Source organism: Sorex fumeus, unplaced genomic scaffold, assembly GCF_029834395.1.
Source record: "Sorex fumeus unplaced genomic scaffold, SorFum_2.1 ptg000169l, whole genome shotgun sequence".
Taxonomy (NCBI): domain Eukaryota; kingdom Metazoa; phylum Chordata; class Mammalia; order Eulipotyphla; family Soricidae; genus Sorex; species Sorex fumeus.
In genome coordinates, this window is record NW_026606226.1 from 1,840,166 (window position 1) to 1,861,882 (window position 21,717).

Below are 21,717 nucleotides of genomic sequence, written 5' to 3' on the forward strand. Positions count from 1 at the left end.
GGCCCGCGGACGCCGCCGCAGGAGCCGCCGCCGCCGCCGCCGCCGCCGGGACCCGAGTCGGGGGAGGCGGCTGGGACCCGGCGCGGAGGAAGGAGCCGGGCAGGGACGGGACGGGCCCCTGGAGGAAGGGCAGCGGGACAGTCGGGGCCATGGCGCTCGGAGGGAGACGGGGCGCCGGGGAGGTGGGGGAGGGTCCCAGGGCGTCCCCGAGCGGCGCCCCCCAGGAGGCCCGCACGACGGGCGGGGGCGGCGCTTAGCACACGCCCCGCGCCGCTGATTGGCTGCGCCGCCGGGCGGAAGTGACGCGCCTGTCACCGGCTCCCGGGGCGCCCGGGCAGCCGCGAGTTTCCGCAGGGAGGCGGCGGCGGCAGCTGCGGCCGGCCGGTGAGTTGGGCAGTCGGCGGGGACGGGGGGCGCCGAGCGCGGGGGGGCCGCGGGAGCTGGCCGGGGGGCCTGGAGAGGCGGGAGCGGCGCCGGCACGGGGATGGGCGGCGGGAGCTCGGACCCCCGCGCCGTCCTGCTGCCTCCGGAGAGAGGTGGCCCGGGAGGGGCGAGGCGGTGGCACTGACCCCCTGTCCGCAGCCTGCGGTCTAGCGGCCCGGGGGGGAGGCGGCGAGCAGGGCAGCCTCTGGGGAACAGATCCCGGCCCGATTGGCCCTCCGCCCCCGACTCCAAAGTCCTGGAAAGCTCCTCCTAAGCGGTGGGGTGAAGTTGAGATCCGCGTCCAGAGATCCGGGGGTCCCTACTCCGACGCCCCGGGCGGGGACAAGAGGGCACCTGGACGCTCCGCTGGAGGGAGAGCAGGAAGTGGCCCTTTGGTTCCACTTACTCGGACCGGGACCGTCCAGGCTGCTGGAGGAGGGTGGGGTTTGCGGGACCCTGTTCCTGGGAACCAGAGAGAAAGAAGTGGAGGAGGAAGGCAGAGTTGGAGAATGTTGTGTTATCCATCTTTTGGGGAGCGTCCCTCTCCCCTTCCAGACGGGTTTTTCAGCCATGGTTCCAGTTCCATTCATTGGAGTCTGTGTGTGGCTTCGAAAGGTGCCTGGCCACTGATCGGTACCCACATGTTCTGCGACACATTGGCCTGTTCCCATCCCCGGGGCTTCCCACCCGAAGGTCCCCGCCTGGCCATCCTACACTTGCAGCCTGAGCCCTCACTTCCAGGCAAACTGTGCTTGAGCTCGCAACGCTTTGAGTCATGTCTCAGTTCCCAGTTGCCCCAGTGCCCTTAGTACCTGTTCAGTGAATCCCCTTGGCCCTGGGGCTTGTCTGCGGCCAGACTGCTCTGGGCTCCCTGGCCCACTTCAGAGCTACAGACATCCGGACAGCTACAGACATTTTCGAAACAACTCTCTGCCCTTTCCCAGAGGGTTTCCAGAAACAGTTCGATGTTTTCAGGGAGGGAGCCGAAGAGGGTGGGTGGTGGGATAGTCAGGCCGGGATGTGTGCTGCTGTGACCTGGCTCTACCCATTACGTGCTGGGCTGGGACCCACTAGAACTACGTGAAGAACATTGGACCACAGCCAGATTCTTTTTCTTTATTTTCTTGGGGGTGGGGTGGGGGCGGGGAACCTACCAGGCAGGGAGCCACCCAGCGGCACTGCTCAGTGCTGGAGGATGGTGCTGGGGGTAGGGGCGGACCATGCACAGGAGACGCCACAGGCCCATGTCTGTGGCCACCTGGCCTGGAATTCACCGGCCTCGGTTGCTCCCTCTGGGTTCTGGAGGACAAAGACACGGGTTCTTCTTTCCTGGGGTGCCCAGGTCTGTCGTGTGCACCTGTGGCCAGCACCGCTGACCATGCCTTTTCTCCAGCTGTACAAGATGAGCGTGAGGTGGTCAGCCAGGCCAGGAGCTCACCCCCGTGGAGAGTCCAGGTAGGAATGGCCCCGGAGAACGGGGTGGGGGGGCCGAGGGAGGCAGCCTGAACAGGCAGCGGGGGTGGGGGGGGTGGGGGGAGATTTATGGCCCCGCAAAATCAGGGCAGGGGGAGTCAGCACTCACCATGCCGGTCATTGGGAGAGCCAGCCAGCGCCCGTCAGCAGCTAGGACATTGGGTAGCTGATGACTGTCCCCGGGGCTGGCCCGTACTCTCTCTGGCGGCTTCTTCCCGTGGGTGCGGGGATAGTTGAAGGGAATAAAGTGGGTCCACTCTGCAGGGCTGGAGGGTGAGCTGGTGACTCCCAAGGGGCTCCGTGTCCCCCAGAAGCACGGGGGTCACTGACACCATCCCCCTCTCTGCTTGCAGCCCGCTGCTCTGATGCCGGTGGAGAGGCAGAAGGTGCTGCAGGAGAATGCGCCCCTGGGCCTGCCCACCCCCCTCTGGCTGCAGTTAGCCGGATTCATCCTACTGGCTCCCTGGGGCATGGGCTTGGCAGGGCCCAGCGGGCCTGAGGGCCAGGGGCCTGGGGCGCTAAGCTGGGCCGTGCACCTGGACAGCCCGGGCGGCCCTGGGCAGGAGACTCTGGAGCAGTGGGCAGACACCCTGGCGCAGGCGGCCGGGCTGGTGAATGCCGGCCGCATCGGGGAGCTCCGGGGTCACTACCTCTTTGTCCAGCCCGCCGGGTCCCAGCAGGCCCAGCAAGCGGAAACCGTGCGGCAGCAGGCGGAGGCCGTGCTGGGCGCGCATGAGGCCGTGCGCTGGCACTCGGAGCAGAGGCTGCTGAGACGGACCAAGCGCAGCCTGAACTTCAACGACCCCAAGTTCCCGCAGCAGTGGCACCTGGTGAGTGTGGCCCGAGCTGTGACGAGGCCCGGGCTGTGACGAGGATGGGGGCCCTGGAACCAGACTGTTGAAACACCGGGCCTCGGTTTCCTCTTCTGGGATCCCAGGGTTTATCCCGCCACTCATGGGAGAATCAGAAATGGACCCTAATCTCCGGCAACACTTCATAGTGGCTGCGAACATTTGATTCTAGGATATTTGTGTCGTCTGGGGCTGAGAAATAGTTCCAGGGCTAAGGGGACTGCCTGGTACACCGCTGACCCCAGTTCAGGGATCCCCTGAGCGCAGAGCCAGGGGAAAAACCTAGGCATCCTAGATGGTGCTCAAAAACTAAACCAAACCAAAAGAAAGTCCCTGTGGGCTGGAGCGACAGTACTGCGGGTAGGGTGTTTGCCTTGCATGTGGCCAACCTGGGTTCGATTCCCAGCATCCCAGATGGTCTCCCGAGCACCGCCAAGAGTAATTCCTGAGTGTGTGAGCCAGGAGTAACCCTTGAGCATCGCCAGGTGTGACCCGAAAAGGAAAAAAAAGAAAGAAAGTTCCCGAGATATATATGTTTTTTCAACTTGCTACCTGTGCCATTCAGCTGCGAACCCCAGTTCCTAGGGGGCTCTCTGGGACCCGGCAACGGCATCAAGCCTCCCTGCAGAGCAGAGGCTGGGATTTGGCATGCAACACTGCTGGCCCACAGCTGCCTTGTTCTCTGATGAGGGCCCAGAGTGAGGGCCAGCAGGAAGTCCTCCCCCGGGTCCCACCGAGGCCAGGCCGTGTGTCCAGGGCTTTAAGAAAAAAATCCTGGACCCCCGTCTGTCCTACAGAACAACCGACGGAGCCCCGGCAGGGACATCAACGTGACAGGCGTGTGGGAGCGCAACGTCACGGGGCGTGGGGTGACCGTGGTGGTGGTGGATGATGGAGTGGAGCATACAGTGCTGGACATCGCCCCCAACTACGTGAGTGACCCAGAACCTCATCTCTGCGATGTGCTCACGCCAGCCCCTTATGGAGGTCTCGGGGGTCCAACATAGCAGGCAGTGGGCTGTGTTCTTCCTGTTCCCCTTTATCCTAGTGGGCACCCAGCCTGGCATCAAGGGCACAGGGAGCGGCCCAGGTATACTTCCTGGTTCCGGTCTCTGCTCCCTGGGAGGAGAGAGGGACTCCTGGCAGCCACTCCCCTCTCCAGCCAAGTTCCAGCACTTTCCTCCCTGCAGGCCACCCTGGGGGCCTTGAGAGGCCTGGAGGGAGGGCTGAGCACATTCCTTGCAGGCAGAAGGCAGGTCCATCCTCACCAGCTGGTTCCCCAAGCACCTGCTGGGGGGGCCTCAGAGCAGAGCTGGGAGTAGCCCCTAATCACTGCCGGGTGTGGCCTCCAAACACACAGTCTGATAGTACATTGCCTTGCACGTGACTGCCCTGGGTTCAATCTCCGGAGTTCAATATGACATAATGGTCCCCCCAATACTGCCAGGAGTAATTCATGAGTGCAGAGCCAGGAGTAGCCCCTGAGCGTTGCTGGGTGTGATCCCAAAATTTAAAAAATGTAAATTTACAGGGCTGGAGCAATAGCACAGCCGGTAGGGCGTTTGCCTTGCACACAGCTGAGCCGGGTTCGATTCCAAGCATCCCATATGGTCCCCTGCGCACCTCCTGAGTGCAGAGCCAGGAGTAACCCCTGTGCATCACCAGGCGTGATGCAAAAAATAATAATAATAATAATTTAAATTCATTGTATCACTGTCATCCTGTTGTTCGTGGATTGCCTCGAGCAGGCCCCAGTAATGTCTCTTTCGTCCTAGCCCTGAGATTTTAAAAAGTGCCACATTCGAGGCTCTTTCAGGGTCAGGAGAATAAGACCCACATTGTTACGGGTTTTTGGCATATTGACTACATCACGGGGAGTTTGCCAGACTCTGGCGTGTGGGCAGGATACTAATTTAATTTAAATTAAATTAAATTTAAGTTAAAAAGTCCTAAGAGAGGGCTGGAATGATAGCACAGCAGGTAGGGCATTTGCCTTGCACGCGGCCGACCCAGGTTCGATTCCCAGCACCCCATATGCTCCCTGAGCACCGCCAGGAGTAATTCCTGAGTGCATGAACCAGGAGTCACCCCTGTGCATTGCTGGGTGTGACCCAAAAAGCAAAAAAAAAAAAAAAAGTCCTAAGAGAGCCACTGAGAAGGGCACTTGCCTTGCACACAGCCGACCTGGGTTGGATCCCAGGTCCATAGGGTCCCTTGTCGGGGGCTGGAGTGATAGCACACTGGGGAGGGCATTTGCCTTGCACGCAACTGACCTGGGTTCAACTCCCAGCATCAAATGTGGTCCCCCTAGCACCTCCAGGAGTAATTCCTGAGTGCACAGCCAGGAGTAACCCTTGAGCATCGCTGGGTGTGACCCCCCCCAAAAAAAAGCATAGGGTTCCTTGCCAGATGTGGACCAAAAGCCACACACACACACACACACACACACACACACACTCACAATAATAGTCATGGTAAAGGCCTGTGTTCTTATCCCAGGTTTCCCAACCTTGTGGGGTTCGGGCCTCCAGGTCTACCCAGAGCCCCCCTTCCCCGCCAGCGCCCAAGGCCCTCTCTGAGCCCACGTGGCGCCCATCCCCTCTTTCAGAGCCCCGAGGGCAGCTACGACCTCAACTCCAACGACCCGGACCCCATGCCGCACCCGGACGTGGAGAACGGGAACCACCACGGCACGCGCTGCGCAGGCGAGATCGCTGCAGTCCCCAACAACAGCTTCTGCGCCGTGGGCGTGGCCTACGGGAGCCGCATTGCAGGTCTGTGCGCCCCCCCATGGGACCTGGGGTCCCGGGCCAGGGGTGGGGGGATGTCTGCCCTCACCTCTGGGCAGTGTGGGCAGACCCTCACTCTTACGAAGTCGGGTAGGACCCTCCCTCTTACCTAGTGCCGGCAGGACCCTCCCTCTCATCTAGTGCTAGCTGGACCCTCACTCTTACTAGTATGGGTTGGACCCTCCCTCTTACCTAGTACAGGGTGTGGCAGGACCCTCACTTTTACCTAGTTGCTTCTCACCGTCAGACCCGGCACCCCGTGTGCTGCCCGCCCGTCTTGCCCCCTCTCCCGCTCCCAGACCTTCAAATGGCCTCAGCACCCCCCACGTCCTGGCACTGCCAGGAACACTGGACGCTGGACGGCGGGTGTTCCAGGGTCCCTGGCTGGACCCCAGGAGACCACTCAGTTCCGACCAGTGAGCCAGGCGGCTGTGTCTCCATGCCCCGGCAGGGGGCAGCAGAGGGCAGCAGTCCCTTAGGCGACCCTGGGTGATCCTCAGCCACTTGTCCCTTCACAGGGCCAGATCTGTGGTTCTGGGGGCTGGTCCTTGCGGGTGCCCCTCTCGAGCGGCCAGAGGGTGAGCACAGACCCCGCGGGGCCTGGAAGGGCTGTGAGTGCCACTTACAGAACACTTCCCTTGTTTGGGTCTCGCGGGTCTCAGGGGCTGCTGGCTCTTCTAGGCAGTGGGGGATTGGGGGGACTGTGGGTGCCAGACCCAGCCCGGGCCTCCTGCATACGCGGCCTGCACTGGGACCCTGTGAGCTCCTTCCCCACCTCTGGGATGCTTGCTAGGCCCAGCACGAGGCAGAAATGCTGGCGGTTTTCAGGTACAGATAAGAAAGGAGCCTTGGGGCTGGAGTGATAGCACAGTGGGTAGGGCGTTTGCCTTGCACGTGGCCAACCGGGGTTCAATTCCCAGCATACCATATGGTCCCCCGAGCACCGCCAGGAGTAATTCCTGAGTGCAGAGCCAGGAGTCACCCCTGTGCAACGCCGGGATGTCTTTTCAAAAAGAAAAAAAAAGGGGGGACTCTTGGGGATCCGGAGCTGTACGTAACACAGCTGGGAGGGCATTTGCCTTGCACGGGGCCAACCCAGGTTTGATCTCCGGCATCCCATATGATTCCCCGAGTACTGCCAGGAGTAATTCAGAGGAACCCCTGAGCATCGCCAGGTGTGACCCAAAACGCCAGAAAGGAAAAAGGAAGGGACCTTTGGTTCCCTGCAGTCTATCCTGTACCTTCTCCAACCCACAGAGGCAGCATATTTTAATTTTATTTGGTTTTGGGGCCACACCCAGCGGGGCTCAGGGCTTACTCTTTGCTCTGCACTCAGGAATCACTCCTGGCGGGCTCTGGAGACTATCTGGGATGCCAGGGGTCAAACCCAGGTTGGCTGCGTGCAAGGCAGACACCTTGCCCACTCGACTATTTCTGCCCCCCACAAAATCAGCATTTTAGCATTGCTAAAAACAAAATTTTTTTTTTCTTGGTAGGACCTGAGCAATGGTACAGTGGGTAGGGAGTTTGCCAGAGTTCAACCTGAGTTCAATTCCTGGCATCCCATAAGGTTCCCTGAGCCTGCCAGGAGTGGTCCCTCCGTGAAGAGCCAGTAATAAGCCAATAACAAGCACTGCCAGTTGTACCCCCAGCCCCCCTCCCAAAATAAACCCCTATAAAAAAAAAACCATTTCTTGGTGGGGGCGGGAGCTGAGAGATGGTAACGGGCAAGAGGTTTGCCTTACACACGGCTGACCCAGGTTCCGTCCCAGGCACCACACAAGATCCCCTGAGCCCCACCAGGAGTGATCCCTGAGTGCGGAGCCAGGGGTAGGCCCTGAGCACAGTGGGGTGAAGGTCAAACAACAAGAAAAGTAAAACATTTCTTGGGCCAGAGAGAGAGAGCTCAAAGGATGAGTGCAGTCTGCATGGGTTTGATCCCCAGCACCACCAGGTGTGAACCCTGCCCACAACCCCCACCCCAAAAGAAAGGAGCAACACCATTTCCTGCTTATATTATACCTGGCACAAGAGGGCTAAGAGAGCTTAAAGGGACAGTGAGGCCCGTGTGCGCCCGTCCCGTCCCATCTGGAGCCCAGCGGTACTGAGGAGTGGGGTTCACTGCCTAGGTATCCGGGTACTGGACGGTCCCCTCACCGACAGCATGGAGGCCGTGGCGTTCAACAAGCACTATCAGATCAACGACATCTACAGCTGTAGGTGAGCACGCGGGCAGAAGCACCTGGGGCAGGGGGTGGGGGGCCCCCAGAACCTCACTCAGCTTCCAAGCCCACCACTCTGGCGTCTCTGGCCCCTTGGCACTGGACTCGGCCTTAACTCGGGTCCCTCCAGCAACTGACCCCCACTGTCAGCAGCGTACCCTCAACCCTCTACCCAGGGGGTGTTATTTGTTTAATAAAGTTGTGTTTGTTTGGGGCCACACATGGCAGTGCCCAGGGGTTCCTCCTGACTCTGCACTCGGGGATCACTCCTGGCGGCCCTCCAGGACCATATGGGATGCTGGGAGCATCCAACCCAGATCAGCCAAATGCCAGGCAAGCGCCCTCCCCGCTGGACTAGCTGGACTATGGCTCCGCACTCTGTCACTGTCACTGTCCTCCCGTTGTTCATCGATTTGCTCGAGCGGGCCCAGTAACATTGTGAGACGTGTTACTGTATTTGGCATATCGAATATGTCACAGGTAGCTTGCCAGGCTTTGCTGTGCAGGCGAGATACTCTTGGTAGCTTGCCCGGCTCTCCGAGAGGGGCAGAGGAATCGAACTCGGGTTGGCCGTGTCGGCCACGTGCAAGGCAAACGCCCTACCCACTGTGCTATCGCTCCAGCCCATGGCTCCGCACCCTAAACTCTTTATTTTTTGAAACATTAAACAGTTTTGTAAATAAAAATAAATTTGAAATAGAAGATCCTAAGGGCTCCAGGAGAAAAGTGAAGTCTTTGGGGCCACACCCTTCGATGCTCAGGAGTCACTCCTGGCTCTGTGCTTTGGAATCACTCCTGGAGGTGCGTGAGGGAGCCTATGGTTTGCCAGGGATCGAACCCGGGTCCGCTGTGGTTCGCCTTACTCACTAGACTCACTCGGGCCCTGAAAGGGAACTTTTCTCTTTCTGAGCTGGCTGGGCAATGCCAATCCCTGCTACCTGCCACATGACTATGCCACTTGATGGTTTCCATGGTGGTTCAGAGTGGACGGGGGGAGTTGGGGCTGGGATCTCGAGGCCAGGCTGTCCCTTGGCTCTGGTGGCATCTGCTTCCCCCCTCTAGTGCTCCCATAAAGTTGCACCTCCATTCCTGGTGCTTGGCTGTTGGGAGAACCTGTTAGAGCTCTCGACCTCGCCCAGGACACAGTGGGTTGGTGCGGCCAGGTCGTTCTGGGCGCTTAGCCCTACATCCTCGTTTCTTACCCACGGGGCACTTGCTTATGCTCCCTGGGTGTGAGAAAGAACTTTAGCAGCTAAGCGTGGGGCTGGAGCGATGGCACATTAGGAAGGGTGTTTGCCTTGTACGCGGCCGACCCGGATTCGGTTCCCAGCACCCCATATGGTCCCCTGAGCACCGCCAGGAGTAATTCCTTAGTACATGAGCCAGGAGTAACCCCTGAGCATCGCTGGGTGTGACCCAAAAAGCAAAAAAAAAAAAAAAAAAGAATGCTAAGTGTGGGCCCAAAGAGAGAGATCAGGAGGTTAGGTGCCAACCTGGCACACCATTGGCCCTGGGTCCATCTCTGGCATTACATTGGGTCCCTCCAAGCACTTTCAGGAAGAATCCCTGAGTGCCACCAAGCGTGGCCCTGAAACAAAGAAACAGAAAGATAATGCGAAGGGGCTGGAAACCCAGGGGCGTGTTCCTTGCACATGCTGGGCCTCTGGTTCCCAGCGCCTCATGGACCCCCACCCTGAGCACCATGGGAGACGCCCCCAAGCACAGCGGGGTGTTCCCAGCTCCCCTCCCCCTCAGGAAGAAAGATTGCACTCCATTGCAGAGTCTGCCTAGGGGAAGACCCTCATGTGGGTCTTCTCGGCTGATACTCCCCCCGTGTGTGTCAGCGGAGACCCCAGAACCCTGGGAGCATGGCAGGGCCCGGGCAGAGGGGGTGGCCGGCCCAGCCCAGCTCTTTCTGCTGGCATTTCTCCACAGCTGGGGTCCAGACGATGATGGGAAGACGGTGGACGGCCCCCACCAGCTAGGGAAGGTAACTGGGTGTGAAGACCCTGGGGAACCCAGCTGTGCCAGGCCGCAGGAGGGGCCAAGCCTCCTTTCTAGAATAATTCCATGGAGAGAAACGTGGCATCATCTGGGGAGTGTTGCCCATTGGTTCTGTGTGGGCTCCCCAGCCCAGGCCCCCACACATCCGTCCACTTTCTGCCCTCCAGGCCTCCTTCCTCCCAGACACCCCTATCCTGGCAGCTCTTCCTTCTAGAAGGGGAGGGACCCGGAGGGAGGGTTTTTGGGGGCACCCCCAGCAGATTTCTTTGCTCCCCAGGCTGCCTTGCAACACGGGGTGATCGCCGGCCGCAAGGGCTTTGGGAGCATCTTCGTGGTGGCCAGTGGCAATGGGGGTCAGCACAATGACAACTGCAACTATGACGGCTACGCCAACTCCATCTACACAGTCACCATCGGTGCGGCTGCCTCTGCATGCACGGGGCCGGGGTAGCCATGGGACTGCGTCAGGAGTGTCCGGGTGCGCCGTGTGAGGGCGTGTACACAAGGAGAGTGTGAGGGTGTGGGGAGAGTGTGTAGGAAAGGAGAGTGATGTGTGTGAGGAGAGTGTGAATGTGTATGTGAGGAGAGTGTGTGTGTGTGTCTGTGAGGAGAGTGTGTGAGTGTCTGCAAGTGAGGAGAGTGTGAGTGTGTGACTACGCCTGTATATGGAGTGTGAGTGTCAGGGGTGTGTGAATATGTACATGTGAGGAATATGCATGGCTGTGTGTGTTAGGGGTGTGGTATCTGTCCGTCTGTCTGAGGTGGTCCCAGCCCAGTGACCATGCCTAAGTGTGTGAGCCCCATCTTCAGATGCTTTGGGTCCTCGGGGATCTGAGGACTCCCTCTCATGTCAGGGGTGATCCTGGGAACCCTTCTGTCCCGTCACCTGGAGCATTTGTCGCCCATTTGTGTTTGACCCTGCTCCTTCCTGGGCCACGGGCCCCAGCAGTTAGCCCTGAGCTTTCCTGCGCCTGTCATCGGTGTGACTCCCTAAAACACGCACAAGCCAGGGTCAGGGCTGGGACTCAGAGGGGAACTCTGCCTCACCAGACGCAGGCCCTGGGCTCAGTCCCCAGACAAACCAGACAGGCGGACATGAGGACCAGGCTGGTGGAGGGAGTGTCCCCACTTATCCCCAGCACAGACTCCCTCTGCCAGGGGGGCCCTTCCCGGGGTGGGGGAGCCACTTTGCTTCTTTGGTTTTTTGTTTTTTGGGGGTTTTTTTTTTGCTCTTTGGGTCACACCCAGCAATGCACAGGGGTTACTCCTGGTTCATGCACTCAGGAATTACTCCTGGCGGTGCTCAGGGGACCATATGAGATGCTGGGAATCAAACCTGGATTGGCCGTGGGCAAGGCAAACGCCCTACCCACTGTGCTATTGCTCCAGCCCCAACTTTGCCTCTTTGAGGCCCAGCTTGACTCCCGGATGCTGAGCCATCAGTGGTGCCACCCAGGTCCTCACCTCATCCCCCCCCCCCGCCCCCGGCCCCCACTGCCAGGTGCCGTGGACGAGGAGGGCCGGATGCCCTTCTACGCCGAGGAGTGTGCCTCCATGCTGGCCGTTACCTTCAGCGGCGGGGACAAGATGCTTCGGGGCATTGTGAGTGCCCCTCCAATCCCATCCCCTCCCACCCCATCCCCCACAGATCTCACCCCCGGGACCCCACTACTGCCTGGGGAACAGCTGTGGGGCGGCACCCTGGTCCTCACTGGCAGTGATGCCATGGCCGCAGCAGCCCCGAGGAGTCAGCCCGTGGGAAGATCCGCCTTGGGTGGGTTCCAGCTCCAGCCGCCAGGCCCAAGTGCTGGTCCTGAGCCTTGGTTGCTCACTAGGACCCCGAGCCGTTCACAGGGGCGACTGCATGGCCGTCCTGGTCTGAGGGGCAGGCCTGCAGCCCAGAGACGCAGGAAACAGTTGACAGCGGAATGTGCCAGGGAGTGGGCAGGACCCGGTGCCGGGCCTGTCCCTGCCACTGCAGACCCCGACCGGCTGAGAGGGCGGAAGAGGCAGAGGCAGAGGGGCGGTTGGGGGTGGGTAAGGAAATTCTGCGGCTTTGGGCTGGGAGCCGGCTGGGGAGGCCTCTCTGGGGTCTTTGGCAACGAGGCTGCTTTGTCTTCCTGCTGGTCAAGCTCCTTTTCCCCAAAACCAAAGCGCCTTGCCAATAAGACGATTTCTGGTCAACACCGTGTTCCAGGGCGCCGAGCCAGCCAGCCCCCGGGGAGAAGAAGGAGTGGAGGGCTATGGGGGGGGTGGCCCTGTGGGGGACCAGGCTGGGGTCCGGGTGCAGAGGGCACCCCCTCCCAGGCCAGGGTGAGAACAGGCTGTGCTCTGCAAGCCCCAGGGGGGGCACAGGGATTAGGAGGCTCCTGGCACAGCCGACCAGGCGCTCCTCCCCCCACACCCCCCACTTCCAGCCCAGCAGCAATGAAGAGAGCCTCCTTTGCCAAATCCCCATCTTTGGGATGCGTGCAGCGGCCTGTCTCTGCTGCCGTCTGTCCCCCTGAGGCGGGGGCCTGGGGGGCCCCTTCTTTCTCCTGCTTCCTTGGGAGTTCCGGCATGAGGCAGTCTCCTTAATGGGACGAGCCCCATCTGCTAGCCGGCCCGCGTTGCCGCCCTGGTCTTCCGGGAGTCTGGGCCGTGCTTACATCTGGTGGCAGCTGCTGCTGCTGCTGTGACCGACCGCGGGCGGGAGGCGGGGACGTGGAGAAAGGGCAGCTCTTGGCACAAGCGTGCACCCTGGTGTCTGACCCAGGCCAGCAGGGCAGGAGGGAGGTGGCATGGAGGAATGACCACCAGCACAGGAAAAGGAGAAAGACAACGGGGCCAGAAAGGGGGCGGGGGCGGGTTCCATTCCCCCTGAGCACCGCCAGGACTGACCCCCACCCCCAAGCGCTGCCAGGAGTGACTCAGAACAAAAGGGACAAAGAAAATTCAGTGGCAACACCATGTGATGAAGCTGATGACTGGGGGACCGGTAGGGAAGGGAGGGTGGTCCCTCGGCTTAGCCCATCACTCCCGCAGCCCAGGCTTAGTGAGAGCAGAGAAGGGGGCCCAGACTCCACCCCCCCAATCTCCCAGCCACAGGGGATGAGGGGCCCCTGGAGCCAGGTAGCTGCTTGTCTGGGGGACAAGCAGCAATGTAGACACAGCCCAGGGCGGAAAGAGGGGGCTCAGGAGGGACCCCCTGACCTGGCACCGCTTTGCTTCGTCTGCGCCAACAGCACCATGGTCCCCCACCCGGAGCCGCCTGTCGGCTGCCCTGACACCACTGTCCCCCTGCTGTCCCTGCTCTCTGGCCTTGGGGTGGGGGGTTGGTGAGACCTGGGCCCTGTGCTGGCTGCGGGACCCCCAGCTCCTCCCCTGACCACCAGCATTGCCAGTGGCCCAGGTCCATGCCCTGCCTCCGTCCTGCCGCAGGTGACCACCGACTGGGACCTCCAGAAGGGCACGGGCTGCACCGAGGGCCACACCGGCACGTCGGCCGCGGCGCCCCTGGCAGCGGGCATGATCGCGCTGATGCTGCAGGCGCGGCCCTGCCTCACCTGGAGAGACGTGCAGCACATCATCGTCTTCACGGCTGCCCAGGTGAGCCCTGCCACCGTCTCCCAGCTGCTGGGGGCCCCAGTACCATCTCCCATGCTCCTGGGGGCCCCAACACCTTGTCCTGGGCTCCTGGGGGTCTCAGCACTGTCTCCCGGTAGCCCCAGCACCGTCTCCCGTGCTCCTGGGGGTCTCAGCACCGTCTCCTGTGGGCCCCAGCACCGTCTCCCAGGCTCCTGGGTTCCCAGGCACCTGGGGAGCCCCCCCCATACCATCTGTTGTTGGCCCAGAGCCCCTGCTGCTCCCCAGGGCCTCAGCCCTGCCCCTATGCTGTCCTCCTACTGCTGACCGCTGGGCTGGAGCCTCCCTCTGGATCTTCTTGGGGCCCTGTCGCCCGGGGACATGACATCACAGGGCTCCGACCTTTCGTCCCAGCTTTCCCGGGGGATGGGGTGGGAGACCCTTGGGTCTTCTCGGGGGCGGCCTATGCCGGCTCAGCCCACAGGATGCACAGGAACCCGGACGGAGGTCGCCGGTGGCCTTAGCTGGCCTGTCTGGTCCTGTCTCCGCAGTACGAGGACCGTCGGGCCGACTGGGTCACCAACAAGGCCGGCTTCAGACACAGCCACCAGCACGGCTTCGGCCTGCTCAACGCCTGGAGGCTCGTGAACGCGGCCAAGGTGACTGCACGTGGGGGCTAGAGCTATAGTACAGCCGGGAGGGCGTTGGCCTTGCACGCAGCCAACCCAAGTTCGATCCCCGGCATCCCATACTGTCTCCCAAGCACCGCCAGGAGTAATTCCTGAGTGCAGAGCCAGGCGTAACCCCTGAGTATCGCCTGCGTGACACAAAAAGAAAAGAAAAAAATCAAAAAACAAAGGTGACCGTGCGGGGTGGACGCTGGGTGGGCACGGTGAGAGGGAGTCTCTCAGAGCCTCTGTCCTCACCCTGCTCACGGGCCTGCTCTGCCCTGTCCTTCCCTCCTGGGCCCAGTGAGCACACTGAGTCTGGGATGCGGCTCCCCGGGGGCCATTCCAGCAACGCCAGCAGGAGACCCCCCGGAGGAGAGGCGTGCGAGCTGGCCTGCCCACCGGTGGCGGGGCCCCTCACGCGCCCCTGTCCCGTGCAGGTCTGGACCTCCGTCCCGTACCTCGCCTCCTACGCCAGCCCCGTGCTGAAGGAGAACCGGGCCATCCCCCTGGCCCCACAAACCCTGGAGGTGAGCTGGAATGGTAAGTCAGCAGGAAGGGGTTAATCTCGAGCCCGGACGGGGGCAGGCTGAGGCACTGGCTGCTCAGCCTCCCCCAGGCTGCTCGGCCTCCCCCAGGGCCCTGGCCACTGGCCGCTGGCCGGGCCGGCGTCTGCCCCCTTCCCTCGCTGAGTTCCTGCCAAACCTGGGGAGTTTGCTTTGACCATTTTAGGGCATGTTGCTGCTTCTGATTTGGCTGTCGAAACCCGCCAGCCCTTTCTCCCGCTGCTCCGAGGGGAGCGGACTGGAAAGGGGCTCGGCCCTCCCTTGGGGGGGGCTGCAGGGGGTGCGGGGGGAGGGGCAGGCAGCGCTGGCCAGGACGCTGTCCCTCTCCCAGTCAGGCCTGGCTGTACCAAGTCAGGAACCCATCAAGGAGCCAGAGCTTTCTCCTCGGATTCACGGGCTTGTCCCACTTCAGATGGGGGGCCAGGGGGGGCAGCTCTCCCTCTGTCCCGGGTCACAGGGCTTGGCTGATGGCCGTGTCCAGCACAAAGGGCAACCCCCTCCAGAGCAGAGGGTGAGGCTGGAATCCCCTTGGTTGATACCTGATGGGTCCCGAGGCTCATCTCTCTGTAGGTTTCAGGGAGCTACAGTTGAATGCCAGGTTCCGAGCCAAGGAAGGTTGGGTGGGGGGTGGGCTGAAGTCAGGGACGCTGAGGAGGCTGACCAGCTGCCCGGGGCTGGAGGTTCCCTGCGGAACCTTCTATGGTGCCCGTCCATCCATGGGAGGCAGGCGGCCCAGCCCGGGGGCAGCTCACGGCACGCTCCCTGAAAGGAATGCCATCTGGGAAGGCCACGTTCCCAGGAATGCGGCCACCCCTGACCCCAGCTCCGACTCACACTCGGGGCTCGGGGCTTCTGACTGGCCCAGGCGCGGGCCGAGGCAGGAGCGGCCTGAGAAGTGACCATGTTTCTTCCTGGCTGTGCTGCTCTCCCCTGGCTTCCCACTCAGCGGCGGGGGGGGCGGGGGCGGGGGGCGGGGATCCCCCAGCGCATCTGCCAAGCTGGTCTTGGCTGCCAGACCCGTGGCATCTGCTGGCTTGCCCTTCGGATGTGAGGAGGAGGAGGGCAGATGTCCCGCTGGGTGTGGGGGCAGGAAGGGGGCCTGTGGGGTGGGGCGGGGAGGCATCTCGCCGGCCCGGAGCCCCCGATGGTCCTGTCCTACGCCCCTCACCCCATCCCAGCCTGCTGACTCGCTGTCAGACTTGGTGGAAAGTGTCCGAGATGAAGGACGTGGACAGCGGTGAGATTCTAGGGCGTGGCTGCTTTCTCTGCCGTGGAATGTTCCCTGACATTCCACCAACTCGGAGACCACTGAGGAGCGATGAGGATGGTCTCCACAACTGAGAAATTTGATTTTCTTTTCTCTTTTTTTTTTTTGTGAGGCAAGATAGTTTTTATTGAATGAAACTTATTGAATGTGAGTGGGGACCTGGAGCCATAGTACAGGGGCAGGGCACTCACCTTGCATGCAGCCAACTGGGGTTCGATCCCCAGCACCCCAGATGGTCCCCTGAGCACCGCCAGGAGCCATCCCTGAGTGCAGAGCCAATACTAAGACTGAGCAGCGCCAGGTGTGGCCCCAAAACCAAAAAAAAAGAAAAGAACCACACTCCCAGGTCTCAAGGATGCTTCAGGGTGGAATGGCCTCCAGGGCTTAGGGAGTCTTCCTGTTCCATGTGTTTCTAGAACAGGCCAGAATTCTCTGTCCAGCCCCTTGTCTGCGTTCATTTACTTGTTTGTCTCACATATGGGGGTTTCCCAGTTCTCAGCTTGGGCAGCTGATAAACTGGCGATGCTGGGAAATCAGCAAGGGAGTGGGAGGAGGAAGAGGTTGGGGCATGATCACCCTGTGCGGAGCACAGAGACCAAGAGCAGTGGTGAGGCTGGGACAGCGGCTCCATGCAGCCCGCTGGGATTTTCTCTGGAAAGCCGGGTCCTGGCTGGAGGCAGTGGTCTAGGGGCCGGGGGGAGGGAGAGCCCTGGGACTTGTCGGGGGACAACCTGACTGAAGAGGAGGCAGAGGAAAGGTGCCTCTCCAGAAAAGCCTGAGAGGACAGAGCAGGCCATGACGCTTCCAGGCCCAAGGCCCTGGGCTTAATGGCCCTGCCAACAACCTTGACATCATTTCACTGTCTCCACGGGGCCAAAGCTGGATAGCGACCACCTGAACTTGGGGACAGATTTCTGGCTAAAGATGGCAAGTGTGGAGGGACATTGAGATGGCTCAAGGCGGGAGCCCTGGGTTTGGTCCCAAGCACAGCACCAGAAGTAGCCGCGCCCCTACCCCAAGCACATCAGGGATGATGCCATTAAAAAAAAAAAAAAGACAGTAAGTGGAGCACTTTAGTTTGTATTGGGGGGCTCTTGGCTCTGTGCTCAGGGATGCTCTGGGCTCCTCTGGGCCCATAGGGCCTCTCTGTCCCTCAGGCCTGGCCTCCCCGTCTGTCTTCCTTATCTGGTTCAGCTACAAGAGCAGGCACTAAGGGTCCTTTCCAAGTTGGCATTTTTGCCTTTGGCAGAATTTCACGGAAGTTTGGTTCCTCCTCTGGAGTCTTCTGCCTGGTCTTACCCAGCTGGAACTTTGTTCTTTTTCCCTCTTTCTTTCTTTCAATAGAAGGGTTATTTGTTGGGGCCACACTCGTGCACTCCGGGTTTGGGGGTCACTCCCGGTGCTGCTCAGGGGACGTGCCAGAGATTGGCGGGGGCGGGGGGAGGCGGGCGACACGCAGGGCAGTTACCGTAACCTTCCCACAGAACCTTTGGCCGCGCCCTTCCGCTCCCTGCCTCCCTCTGCTGCGTGCCAGGCCCCAGCTGGCCCCATATGGCTTGGCTCGTGAGACCCCCTCTGTCCCTTCCCACCTGCGGGCAGCGGCCAGGCCACGGACAGCTCTCTGCAGCTCCCAGCAGCTGCTACAGAGCCTGCACGCAGGAGGCTCTCTGGGAAGTTGGGGAGGGCTGGCGGGCCTGTGTCGAGCCCAGCAGCTGCACGGCCCTCAGACATCTGCGAGCAGCCTCAGGAATGCACATGTGCCTGTGTGTGTGTGTGTGTGTGTGTGTGCCTGTGTGTGTGTGCACACCTCTGTGTATGTCTGTGTGTGTGTCTGTGTGTATATGCCTCTGTGTGTGCGCACCTTGTGTGTATCTGTGTGTGTCTCTGTGTGTGTACCTTAGTGTATGTGCCTCTGTTGTTGTATCTGTGTGTATACCTCTGTGTGTGTTTGTGTGTATGTACCTCTGTGTGTCTGTGTGTATGCATGTGCCTCTGTATGTGCCTCTGTGTGTGTGCCTCTGATGTGTGTGCTTCTGTGTGTTGCTTTGTGTGTGCCTCTCTGTGTGTGCCTCTCAGTGTGTATCTGTGTATGTGCCTCTGTGTGTGTGTCTCTGTGTGTGTATGTGCCTCTGTGTGTGTCTGTGTGTGTACCTCTGTGTGTCTGTGTGTATGTATGTGCCTCTGTGTCTGTGTGTATGCCTGTGTGTGTGTATTCCTCTGGTGCGTGTGCCTCTGTGAGTTGCTTTGTGTGTGCCTCTGTGTGTGTATGTGCCTCTTGCCTCTGTGTGTGTACCTCTGTGTGTATGCCTGTCTGTGTATGCCTCTATGTGTGCTTCTCTGTGTGTATCTGTGTATGTGCCTCTGTGTATGTGTGCGCGCTTCTGTGTGTGTGTCTCTGTGTGTGTATGTGCCTCTGTGTTGTGTCTATGTGTATACTTCTATGTGTGTCTGTGTGTATGTATGTACCTCTGCATGTGTGCCTCTGGTGTGTGTGCCTCTCTGTGTGTATCTGTGTATGTGCCTCTGTGTGTGTGTGTGTGTGTCTGTGTGTCTGTGTGTGTGTATGGTGGTGGTGGGCTGGGATGGGGGGAACCCTGGGCGTCAGTCTGGAGGCTGCTGGCCCAGCCTGACTCCCCACAGTCAGCAGGACGGACCTGGAGATGTCGGGGCTGAAGACCCTGGAGCACGTGGCCGTGACCGTGTCCATCACGCACCCCCGGCGTGGCAGCCTGGAGCTGCGGCTCTTCTGCCCCAGCGGCATGATGTCCCTCATCGGCGCCCCCCGCAGCATGGACTCGTAAGTACCAGCGGGCGAGGCTGGAAGAGGGGCCTTCGGGACCAGCCTGGCCAGACCAGCCAGCAGCGGCCACGGCTACGCTCTGTTCAAGCATGTCCACGCTCTTAGCACGGTGCCCGCCACACCTCACATCTCCCTGCTGTGCCCTTACAAGGACCCTGCGGAGGGGGCTCGGGAGAGCGAGTCCCAGGGCTGGAAGTGCCTGGGGAAGTCCGACTAGGACTGTCCCTGCCCGTCCCCATCTGTGCTCGGGCTCATCCCCAGCCCAAGCGCCCCCTCGCCCCATGAGAACTCAGGGCAAGAGAGGACTTGAGGGGCCAGAGCCATAGCACAGCAGTCTGGGCATTGTCCTTGCACGTGGCCGACCCGGGTTCGATCCCCGGCATCCCGTATGCCCCCCCCCTCAAGCAGTTACTGCCAGGAGTGATTCCTGAGCACAGAGCCAGGAGTAACCCCCTGAACATCACTGGATATGACCCACAAAAACACAAAGAAAAGAAAGAGAGGATTTGAAGCTCCTTCCTGGCATCCTTCCCTAGCTGAGACCCCTACCTGCTGTGTTTTCACACCTTTTCCAGAAAAAAAGTCTCTGGGGATAGAGCCCCGCCCTGCTCTTCCCTTTCTCTGCTCCGTCTTTTTGTTCTGGTTGGGTTTTTCCGGAGGCGTCACAGCCAGCCCTGCTCAGGACTGAACGCCAGGCTCAGCACTCAGGAATCGCTCCTGGGGGTATTCAGGGGACCTCGGAATGCGGGTCGGCCATGTGCTGGGCAAATGCCCTCCCTGCCGTCCGCTCACTCCGGCCCCTCTCTGCTCTCCTTCCCAGGGACCCCAACGGCTTCAATGACTGGACCTTCTCCACCGTGCGGTGCTGGGGGGAGATAGCGAAGGGGACCTACAGACTGGTCATCAGGGATGTGGGTAAGTGGCCCCCTGCCACCGGCCCCCAGCTGATCTCAGCCTTCCGAGGTCGACCCCCAGGGGCTCCGGGAGACACAGGGCGGCCATGGCAGCTGCAAGGGCAGTTGCTCAGCCTGGGCCCCTCCCCCTTCAGGGCCTCAGGGGGGCGTGCGTGAGTCTCCGTTTCCTCTCGCACTCCTTGGAGAAGTGACTGACCCGTTTTTCCTCAGGGTAGCACCACAAATTCCTTGTTGAAACCACATTTCAAGTCCTTTCCTATAAAACCGTCCTTCGGCCAGCCCTGGTAGGCAGGTAAGGGCTGGACAAACGTTTGCCATTTCTTTTGGAAAAGCTGAGACCCCAAGATGAGGTGTGAAGCGTGTGAGGCCCCCCGAAAGGCAGGGCGGACCCCAGCCCCGGATTTCCGGTCCCTCGCAAAGGCCCTGAGGCCTGTGGAGGTCAAGCCTCTCTTTAGGGCTTTTTCTTTTTTCCAAGCCAGCGCCCAGCTGACACCCCCAGTCAGAGCGAGCTGGAGAGGCACCATCCCTGCTCTCAGCCCCCCTCCCCCTACTCCTCAGGGCCCCCCCCCCCCCCGGGGGCACAGCACAGAACCCTGGGGCGGAAGGCAACCTTCGCGCTGTCAGGGGTGGGGTGGATAGGACGTGGGCGCTGGGCCTGGCTCCCGGACACCCCGTTGCTGCCCTAGGAGACGAGGTGGCGCCCGCGGGCGTCCTGCTGCATTGGCGACTGACCCTCTACGGCTCCATGTGGAGCCCCAAAGACATCCAGGAGAGACAGAGGTGGGTGCGGCCGCTGCAGCGCATCTCAGAGGGGAGGGGAGGCGACTTGGGGGGGGAGGTGCGAGGGGGGAAGTGGGGGCTGCTTTGGGGGTTCAGCCCCTGCCTCCCCGCTCCAGACCGCAGTCGGGAGCTGGAGCGAGGGGAACCCACGGGCGCGTCCGCTCACTGGCCCTCTCCATGCTGCTCCCCCACAGTCTGCTGGAGAATGCCATGAGCGGCAAATACCTGCACGACGGCTTCTCCCTGCCCTGCCCCCCTGGGCTGGAGATCCCCCCGGAAGACGGCCACACCCTCACGCCCAACACCCTCAAGGTACCAGGCTCAAGCCGCAGGCGGGCAGGAGCGTTGGGGGGGCACTCCGGGGAACATGGGGAAGGGGGTCCCAAGGGCTCTAGGGTGGGCAGCGCCCCGGGAGGCCCCTGACGCGGCGGTGGTGGCTTTTCCGCAGACCCTGGTGCTGGTGGGCTGCTTCACCATCTTCTGGACCATCTACTACCTGCTGGAGGTGTACCTGAGCCACCGGAGCGTGCCGTGCAGGGGCCGGCCCTGCCGCTGGCGCCCGCGTGGCCGCAGGGCCCGGGAGGAGGGCACGGAACTGGAGTCCACGCCGCTCTGCAACGGCAAAGACGCAGATGGGCCGGAGCTGGAGGGTCCGCCCAGCACGGCGTCTCTGCTGGCCCCCGACGGGCTTATCCCCCAGGCCCCGAACCTGCTGCAGGGGGCCGAGGAGATTTGCTGAGCGAGGGCCGAGGCGCTTCTCCGGACCCCAGCACAAGGCGGCCTGCTGCTCCCCAGCCCCCACCCCCCCGGAACCAGAACCCGAACCGGATTCCGAACGGGAGGCACTCAGGGAGGCCTCGGGGCCTGGACGTGCCCCAGGGCCCTGCTCCCAAGGAGCACTGCTGGGGTGGCGCTCAGCCCTGGGCATGGGACCCAGCCCGAGAAGGGGGTGCGGCCTGGAGACTGTGAGGCCCCATGCATCCCGCCCGAGGCCCGCAGAGTCGAGACGTCCCGCCTCAGCCACACTGGGACACACAGGTGTGGCCAGCCCAGAGCCGTCCCAGGTGCGAGGAGCCGCTGCTCCTCCACCTGCCGCCACCTCCTCCTGAAGGTCACCGTGATGCTCCGGATCAGGTGTGGGCCTGCCAGGCCCAGGCTGCGGCAGGGCCGGGCCCACTATGGGCCCCCCTGCGTCCATCTGTCTTCCTTCCACCGTGCTCAGGGACATGTCCTCCCCCGAGGCAGCTGCCCGCCCGGCCGGGGCATCGTGGTGGACTCGAATTGTTTTTTTTAACGCTTATGAGTGGATTTCCTCTTTTCACAGCAACTTTTGTTGGGTTTTTCTCTGCACAGCTTTTCCAAAATAAAAACCTTGCACTCAGCCACTGTGCCCCAA

The 21,717-nt window shown here is 61.4% G+C and overlaps 1 protein-coding gene across 2 annotated transcripts; it reads left to right on the forward strand.

Moving 5' to 3' along the window:
* The first annotated feature begins 1,734 nt into the window (after positions 1-1,734).
* PCSK7 (proprotein convertase subtilisin/kexin type 7) lies at positions 1,735-21,702 on the forward strand. Of its 2 annotated transcripts, XM_056107521.1 has the most exons (16): positions 1,735-1,878; positions 2,250-2,726; positions 3,545-3,679; positions 5,356-5,521; positions 7,666-7,756; positions 9,694-9,748; positions 10,040-10,178; positions 11,264-11,364; positions 13,183-13,350; positions 13,878-13,985; positions 14,435-14,537; positions 18,468-18,624; positions 19,448-19,542; positions 20,228-20,321; positions 20,516-20,633; positions 20,770-21,702. In XM_056107521.1, exons 2-16 carry the CDS (start codon positions 2,262-2,264, stop codon positions 21,058-21,060), a joined length of 2,286 nt encoding a protein of 761 aa, XP_055963496.1. In that variant the 5' UTR covers positions 1,735-1,878; positions 2,250-2,261; the 3' UTR covers positions 21,061-21,702. The 2 variants fall into 2 exon arrangements, with proteins under 2 accessions (XP_055963496.1, XP_055963497.1); XM_056107522.1 differs by lacking the exons at positions 10,040-10,178; positions 11,264-11,364.
* Positions 21,703-21,717: the final 15 nt, after the last annotated feature.

What these genes read in the sequence shown, in the direction of transcription:
- PCSK7 (XM_056107521.1), top strand. Translation starts at nt 2,262, where the DNA reads ATGCCGGTGGAGAGGCAGAAGGTGCTGCAGGAGAATGCGCCCCTGGGC. An exon ending in CATCTACACAGTCACCATCG is followed by an intron (nt 10,179 to 11,263) that starts GTGCGGCTGCCT and finishes CCCCACTGCCAG; the next exon opens with GTGCCGTGGACGAGGAGGGC. An exon ending in GGCTCGTGAACGCGGCCAAG is followed by an intron (nt 13,986 to 14,434) that starts GTGACTGCACGT and finishes TGTCCCGTGCAG; the next exon opens with GTCTGGACCTCCGTCCCGTA.